The 8,643-nt window shown below is 38.7% G+C and overlaps 2 protein-coding genes across 3 annotated transcripts in view; one reads left to right on the top strand and one right to left on the bottom strand.

Annotated features, from left to right (window-relative positions):
• LOC122067352 (dihydroflavonol 4-reductase) overlaps positions 1-3,365 on the top strand; it is a 4,413-nt gene extending 1,048 nt beyond the window's left edge. Inside the window, exons 2-6 of the mRNA XM_042631179.1 lie at positions 939-1,106; positions 2,071-2,288; positions 2,379-2,538; positions 2,630-2,840; positions 2,930-3,365. Of these exons, the coding sequence (XP_042487113.1) occupies positions 939-1,106; positions 2,071-2,288; positions 2,379-2,538; positions 2,630-2,840; positions 2,930-3,101 (929 nt within the window). The 3' untranslated portion in view covers positions 3,102-3,365. The remainder of the gene's footprint in view (positions 1-938; positions 1,107-2,070; positions 2,289-2,378; positions 2,539-2,629; positions 2,841-2,929) is intronic.
• Positions 3,366-5,424: 2,059 nt separating this feature from the next.
• LOC122067348 lies at positions 5,425-8,643 on the bottom strand. 2 transcript variants are annotated; one of them, XM_042631175.1, is made up of 3 exons: positions 8,346-8,643; positions 7,028-7,878; positions 5,425-6,231 (listed from the first exon to the last, which is right to left on the bottom strand). In XM_042631175.1, exons 2-3 carry the CDS (start codon positions 7,692-7,694, stop codon positions 5,597-5,599), a joined length of 1,302 nt encoding a protein of 433 aa, XP_042487109.1. In that variant the 5' UTR covers positions 7,695-7,878; positions 8,346-8,643; the 3' UTR covers positions 5,425-5,596. The 2 variants fall into 2 exon arrangements, with proteins under 2 accessions (XP_042487109.1, XP_042487108.1); XM_042631174.1 differs by having other exon boundaries at positions 7,028-7,864.

Here is an 8,643-nt window from a genome sequence, read left to right as displayed (position 1 = left end):
CCCCCCCCCAAAAAAAAATAATAATAATAAAAAATGGAAAAAGAATGCTACCGGAGCCAACAAGGTAGCATTCTCTCGCTAAAAAATTAATGACAATAATAAGAGACTGAGTTCCTGTTTGGTTGTGTAGTGTATGTTATCGCCTTCTATGTCTATCTTTCTCCTCCCAAAATAGGGAGCATATATGTCATTTCACAAGAGGGAGGAGAGAGATCGGTAGAGGGAGATGCAACTCATTCCACTCGAGTTAGATTTAGAGTTTAAAAATCCTGAATCAGGACCTAGTTGGATTTGAATTGAAATCAGCCATTCAGAATTGGTAGAAAATGACCTAATCCTAATTTCCATATAGAGTTGGATAGGACAGTTATGAGTAGCCTTGAAGATCTGTAAGGATTTGACCACCCTCTAGAAAATGACCTAATCCTAATTTCCATATACAGTTGGATAGGACAATTATGAGTAGCCTTGAAGATCTATAAGGATTTGACCACCCTCTCTTTAATGATTAGTTTTTCTTTTATTAGCTTTTGATGATGAGCTCTAATTGATAACACAAATCTGAATTACTAAGTTCTAATCAATCAACTAATTACATAAAAAGTTTCTCAAGAGGGAAGAGAGACATAGACAAAGGGAAATGCAAACGTATGCTATGCAGAACTCATTCCACTCAAGTTAGACTAGAGTTTAAAAATCTGAAATCAAGACCTGGTTGGATTTGGATTGAAATCAGTCGGCTAGAATTGTTAGAAATGACCTAAACCTAATTTCCATATAGAGTTGAATAGGACAATTATGAGTAGCCGTGAAGATTTGTAAGGATTTGACCACTCTCCCTTTAATGATTAGCTTTTCTTTTATTAGCATTTGATGGTGAGCTCTAATTGATAACACATATCTGAATTTCTAAGTTCTAATCAACTAGCTAATTACAGAAAAAGTTTCTCCTCTCTTGTCATCATGGAATGGTGGTAAGCGATTGAAAGTGTTCAGAGCTGATTTTCAAGAAGAAGGTAGCTTTGATGAAGCTGTACAAGGCTGCCATGGTGTATATCATGTGGCAGCCCCTATGGAGTTTGGTGTGCCAGCCAACGAGGATATTGGTAATGTTCTATCTCTTCCATTTAACTTATGCTTGACAAAATTAAAGGGAAAGGAACTCTGCCCACCCATGCCATCTACGCCCCGATCAGGCCCTCTATGCCCAAAAGCAGTTAGACGTGAAAATACTCAACGAACGAGAAGAGTTGAGTCTTTTACCCTCAGATGAGTCTGGACGTAGGGATTGCCCGACATACAGGGTTCTTTCTCCCTAAAATTAATCCATGAAGGAGCATAAAATTTTGATTTGTTTCCTCAAATTCATGTATATTTTATTTTATTTTATTTATATATATATATATATTTTTTTTTTTAAATATATGGGAAAAGTTGAAACCAAATTATAATGGGTTAGGTCTTAGCCTCAAGATTTGGGCTGTTTATACTTAGAAGGATGGGCTCATGTTGGGCCCAATGGTTTAAACATTTAAGGAATGACTTTGGGCTGGGTATGGAGCACGGTTCAAATAACCGGAATCAGCATTAGGATTGATCTCAACCTGAACCTTAGATATCCATTAAGGATCGGTCCATTCAAATCAGACCGAATTAGGATCCGACTCAGCTGATTCATCCGGGTTTGAAGTGACCCATGAAGTTTCTGGCCGGCCGGATCTAGAGGCGTATTACCTTGCCCCATAGCATAGTTTGGCTTTGGCATGCACGGTTTTAGGTATCAATATCAGATAAGCCGAATCGGTTAATTTGTATCGGTCGTGACTGATACGAATGCCAAATTGATACAGATTGGACGATACGGTATAGACGTCCATCTTTTGTTTAAAAAATTATGTTTTGATCCCATATCGACCCAATAGGTCCCTATACGGCCGATATGTATCGGCATTGCTTTCGGTGTCACCGGCAAGCAATACTGGCATACCAAAACAACATCTATGTTTGCATGAACACACACCCCTGCAATTGAAGGTTGCTTAAGCTTACACAGTTTGTTCATGATTGAAGAGAGTTATGTTGAAACGAAATTACTCAAACCTGCAATCAAAGGAACCTTAAACCTTCTTCAAGCATGCTCAAGAGCAAAATCTGTTAAAAGGGTCATTTTCACCTCCTCCATCAGTACTATCACAGCCAAAGATGATGCTGGAAGATGGAAATCCACAGTGGATGAGTCTTGCCAAAGCTCTATTGATCATGTCTGGAATATGAAGGCCAGTGGATGGGTAAGCATATTCTACTGTCCCTTTCCACTGTTTTCCATGAACAGACCAAATCAATGGACATATTAGCTTATCAAAGTTTCTAAATTACAGGTCTATGTCCTCTCAAAGCTTCAATCAGAGGAAGCAGCATTGAAATTTGCAAATGAAAATGGTATTGATCTTGTTTCAATATTACCTCCCACAGTGGCTGGTCCATTCTTCACTTCAACAGTTCCAGTTAGTGTTCAAGTTCTCTTGTCACCTATCACAGGTGCTCACTCAAACATTTGACACTTCCATCTCTGTTCAATGATGCATGAAATTTCTGTTACCAGGTTCCTTACATTGATATACTTCTGCAGGTGACCCTGTTCTATACCCAATATTATCTGCTGTCCATTCCAGATTGGGATCGATTTCGGTTGTTCATATTGAAGATATATGCAATGCCCACATATTCCTGATGGAGCAACCTGCGGCGAAAGGACGATATATTTGTTCTGCACACAGTTGTGTTATGTCCAAGTTGGTAGATCATCTTGCTCTAGAGTGTCCTTGGCTAAATATAACAAGGTAAGTTCTAAACTTTAAGTTAGACTAGATGAAAGTTTTAGCTAAGATGAATAGCAGTATCAGTTATTTCCTCTGTTTTCTTCCTCCAGGTCATGTGAGGTAGATAATGGTTTGATCCCTTCAGAGATTTCTTCCAAGAAGTTAACAAGTTTGGGTTTTGAATTCAAGCACAATCTAGAAGAGATAATCCAGCATAGTGTGAGTAGTTGTGTAGAGTATGGATTTATAAGTCAACCTGGCTATAATGATGGTTGTCCTTAAGATGTCAAAATGAACCTCAATAAACAGAGCTCCATTGCAGCCTACAGATAAGTATAGATGATAATGAAGTTGGAAATTGATTCATTGTTCATTCTTCAATGAATAACATCACAACTTGCAAAGGAAAAGGGAGTTCAGAATTTATGAATAGAGTGTGACTTGCTATTTGGTGGCTATGTCTTTTTATTTGTAATTTACCATTGTAGTATTTATATATAAGTATTTACTTTATATAATAAAATAGGAAGTTTCAATATTGTAACATATCCCCTCGTCTAAGTTTTACATTTTTATTTCTACTTTACTTTTAGATTTTAAGCTCAATAGTGTTGGAGGGAAGTTTTGAATAAAACTCATAAGCAAAAGCCAAAAGTCTTGTCATAAAGGCCAAGGTGTTTAGTCTCACAATTGCTTGAGAGGAGTAAAAATTTGGGCATATATATAAACTTGTTGCTTAAAAATACAAGCCATTTGGGGAGAAACTCTCCCACTTCTTATGTGTGTGAGGGGTTTCTTGATATGCTTTTGAATCGGGTAATATTGTATTGTAATTGACAAAACAAAACAAATTGAAATTAGTGGATAGTTGTTGTTCTTGTTTGTAATTGATCGATGGTTCTTACACTTGTTATGCTCCTTGGACTATTTATGAGTGGTATTAAAGCTTTTATTTTTGCAACAAAAATCGATTTTACGGTATAGACACTTATGACCTCCCCTCTATGCCCAGTAATGATTCCTCTGGCATTAGGACCTTTACCACAATGATGCTGTCCATAGATCAAATTATTTCATGAATTGGATTTCACTTGATTGTCAACGGCTCCATTGCATGTGCTACCACGAAAGGTGGAAACTCAAATCACTCTTGTTTCTGTGTTCTCCGGTTTGTATTTTTCGCTCACCATTAGCACCCACCCACACCCCGCAAAAAAAATTGCAAGATAAGGTTAGGGTCAACATCCCCCCCCCCCCCCCCAGCGGATAGCACAGGTTGGCCAACCTACGTAAAGCTTTCAACTAAGTTTTGTCTCTGTTGCAAGCTCAAGGACCACTTGCTGTCAATTCATTATGGGTAGTTCAATTGATCAATGAAGCAGCTAGTATAAATTCACCTAATAATCCAGATCACTGTGAAGCAAACAGCTAATGGATCCTAGATCCCATGTTGTATTCAGTCAAGTAAGGGTAGAGCCAAGAGAACATGCATAACAACAACCCAATGGCCTGAATCTGGCAACCAGATTCACTGATTCCGGTAAGCTCGCCTCACAGCATCGGCACTTTATACCAAAACTCACAAGCAACATGGGTTTCAATGCAAGTCATCCTAGTTGTTCTAATTTTCACTTCACTCCACTGAATCATACCACCTGCATGACAAGTTCTTGAAACAGTCACAGTATAAAAAACCTTCTATCATTAAGTTTTTAAAGATTATGGATGGAATAAATTAGTGAGGCTTTCATAAGATTCAGCTTCAATGGTGATGTTAAATTTAATAGAGTGATGAGGTTCATTTTGTTACAAAGCTGGAGCCCCAGGACCACTGTAATTCCATTTTTGAGCCCCTCTCTCAGGACAACTTGCTTCTTATATTCAAACAAGAAAATAAGAGGTCCACATAAAATGCACCCATGTGAACAACCTACAATTCTGTTGCAACATTTTCATATTGTTGCTTTCAGTTTCATCTCTTCCCCTGTCCCCATCCAAATATTTATGAATTAACTTAAAAAAACAAAACCGATGTATTTACAGAAACTGTGATGTGAAAATTCCTTCCTAGGGACCAATGAAGTCACAGAGAGAGAGAGAGAGAGAGAGAGAGTGACCTAACATTATCTTTAATGTATTTCTTGGCTCTACTAAAGACTCCTCTGGTACCTTAGAGTTAAGTAAGACAACAATTACAACACAAAAATTCAAACCAGGATAGGTATAGACTAGAAGAGAATATTTAATCTTCCTATCCAGGGTCATATGGCATTCAATCCTAGCACCTGTCCCATTTCGGACTCACCTTTGTCTAAATATAAAACAACCAGGACCACATGTCTACTTCATATTTGGCAATGCAGGTGACTTAAATTTGTTTTCTTGTCTGCAGAGAAGAACATGTACATGCTTAAATCCTATTATCTTAAATTATTGGTCTCCCCTTAATCAAGGAGATCCTACATGACTTTCCCCATTAGTTCTAGTCTAAGTAACTCTCCTAATGCCTCTTTTCCTGCTTTCACTTTTGACTAGATCTGAGCCTACCCTCCTTCCCATGTGGGATATATATCATAGAACTCAATGTAGATGAATAGCACAAATATTTATCTACAGAAAAATAACCATGAAATTGATGTGGTAATGAAGAAAGAATTGACATCTTTGAAAGAAGGCATTACAAAAAGACTGCACAGATAATTGAAGCACCATAAGATCAAAATACGTAACAGGGTGGTAATGAAGACATAGGACTGTCACAAATTTTCTATTCCCTTTCAGGATTTGCAGATTACCACAAAGCAAGGGAGGAGAGCTCTGGGATTGAGTAAATAAAGCTCTTCAATATTTGAATAAAGACCCACTTTCCCGGCTAATGAGTCAAACCCTGTTTGGCCTGCTAGTTCTTGGATGTTCTCCAAAGGCTTATGCACCCTTCCTGCAATCACTCTGCAGACTATTAAAGCCTTCCTCACCGAGGAGGGATGTTCTTCATAGAGTTCAATACATTCAAAGGCTCTTCTACTTGTTGAAGTTGTGAAAACACCAATGCCTCCCTTTAGCTCTTTATTTGTGGAGAATCCATGTCTTATAATCCAACACACACTGCATTTCTCAGAAACACAAAGGTTGGAGGAGCCATTCACTCCAAGAGAGCATGCCACAGTTGTGCCATAGAATCTCAAAAGCTCATTCCCATCAGCCAGGCAACGTGGGTGCTTCTTGGGGAGTTTGCTGGCTTTGATTTTCACCATCTCCCTGTATTCTTCAAACCGACCTAGGGTTTTCTGCATGTTATGGACCTTCAAAACCCTCTCAATCCTCCCACAGTTGTTCTCAGACTTTAACAAGCTTGCGCGGCAAATTATCTCCACAATCTTTCTGGATGAGTCTCCTTCAACAAGTTCAGTAACTGTGCAAAAGAAAGAAGTGTCACTTACAAAGCTACCATGAAGTACAATGAACAAGATAAACTTCAATTTGAAAATTAAAGCACTGAATGCAGATGAAGACTAGATGAAACAGAACCTCTGCACTCAAATGGAGTAGCAACTCAAATTAAGTACATGAGCTACAGCAGACTTGAACATCAAGAAGAAATGACCATAATGAGTGAACTTCCGATTTCTATACTTCAATGGGAATGATAATAAATTGAAGGCCTATGACTGAAAGATCTAAATGGATGCTTTTGGATACCAAAGAAGAATGAGATTTCCCGAAGTTTCAGAAAATTTGACAATAATAAAGGGGAATCAGGTACCGACGATAAGATTCACCAGCAAGGAAACAAACAAGTTACAAAAGTTTCAGAGGGGAAAATATATTTTTCGATCAGATTAAACGGTAACATTGTAAATGGGATCATTATGTGTTCCCTAACATATACAATGTAGGAAGAAAATTCAATTTATTCAGAGAAGACTCCCATATTGATTCAGGTCTGAAGTACATGATATAGAACTGCAAGAACATTGGGTGGGAGATTAGTTGGGTGGTGACTTTAGATGAAGATTGAAGAGAGAACTCAGAGAAAGCTGCTTAACCAATTTCAGATTTAGTAACCAGTCAAAAACACAAATAAAGCTTTAGGAATGGCAATACCCAATACAACTTTACAAGAATGAATCTAAGAAAAGAAGAAGAAGCTGAAACTGGAGCAAATACTGAAGAATAAACATTAAATAGGAGAGGAATCTAAATCTTACCAGCATGCTTGGACAGATGATGAGATTCTAAGGATTCCCACTTCCCGAACTGCTCCCCACATCTATGACAAGTCACAGTAGAGGAGCCATGAGAATCTACCTCACGAGAAGCCCTAGGAAAGACGCCACCTTCACTAATTCCACCAGAAAAAGCTGAAACCCCAAATGCAGAGCCCTCTCTATTAGAGAGAAAACCTGGAGACTTCCTTGGAGGGGTTGCTGAGCTAGTAAAATAAGGGTTGTAATGGTGCATGTTAAGGTGGCCTCCTGGACCAGGTGTCCCTGGTCTAAGGGTACCAACAAAGGTTGAGCCACCACCAGCGCCGCCGCCACCACCACCATTGCCGCCTCCACCTTCATTGAGACCTCCAAAGCCGGTTATCTTGAGCTCACACCTTGAATTGCTGAGAATCACTTCATGGGTTATTGGGTTAAGGAATTCACTACTCCCAATAGATCTTGGGCTGCAACTTGGAGGCTTTTCTGAGTGTCTCTTACTCCCATGGATAACATCTTTTAGGTTTGCAATGGACCTTGAACAGCCTGACCTAGCAGTCTTTTTTGTCAATATGGTGCGCAAATGGCCCCTAGTTTTTGGATCATGAACATCTGAAGGCTCTGATTTGCAATGGAGTGATCTCTTCAGAGAAAACCAAACTGTTGGCATCGTCTTCTAATCTTCTAACTGTTCTGGGTCTTCTCTGCTTTCACATAATACTCAAAATCTACTCGGCAACTCCTTTCTGTTCTTGACAAGAACTACTTCTAAGAGCATGTCACACTATTCATCCCCCACTCTTGTCAATCCGTCTAAAGTTTGAAGCCCAACCATTGGATCTGTACAAAAGAAGCTAGATATCAAAGGAAGTCAATGTCTCCCATAAATTATTTCTAATTTCAGAGAGGGGAAACCCTCCATATCTGCAATGCATCTCCCTCTCTGAAAATAGAAAGAGTAGTTTCAGAAAAACCCAATTCAAAAATCTTCATGAAACACCTAGACAAGATTTATATATATAATACTTTCAAGACCATGTGCTGCAGCCTGCAAGCCTTTTAGAAACCACCCAGCACACGGATGCATTTAGGAATTTTCTCCCCACTCCCCACTCCCCAATGAGATTCTCAGAAAGAAGAAAGGAAGAAAGCCAGAAAAGGAGCTTAGAACCAGAAACCACGGAAGCTGGCTAATAAAAAAAGGAGATATGGAAATTCAAGAAAAAGGGAATCTTTGGTTCTTGGAAACACTCAGACCAATTTCAAAAGCCCTGTTCTGTGGCATTAATGTATAGAGAAAACAGAGTCACAGACTACTTACATGAAAAGAACTAGGCTTTTCAGGGAGACTCGAGAGAAATGGAGATAAAGACTCTTATCGGCAGTAATAGAGTAGCATTGAATAGTTTCAGAGAAATTTGCAGGATTGATGCCATTGCAATGTTCTAAAAAAATTTGATTTTTTTGTAACTTTGAATCTAAACAAAATCGTAACAACCCAGAATGGTTATTAATGACTCTTAGCGGTGTACAGCATAGCCTCTCATTTATTATTTTCATTATCTGAAGAAGTTGCAAATCCAACCGTGGCTGCAGAAGCTAGTGATAATGTGGGTCTA

The sequence above is a fragment of the Macadamia integrifolia genome, unplaced genomic scaffold, assembly GCF_013358625.1.
Source record: "Macadamia integrifolia cultivar HAES 741 unplaced genomic scaffold, SCU_Mint_v3 scaffold2860, whole genome shotgun sequence".
Taxonomy (NCBI): domain Eukaryota; kingdom Viridiplantae; phylum Streptophyta; class Magnoliopsida; order Proteales; family Proteaceae; genus Macadamia; species Macadamia integrifolia.
This window is presented reverse-complemented; position numbering and strand designations above follow the sequence as displayed.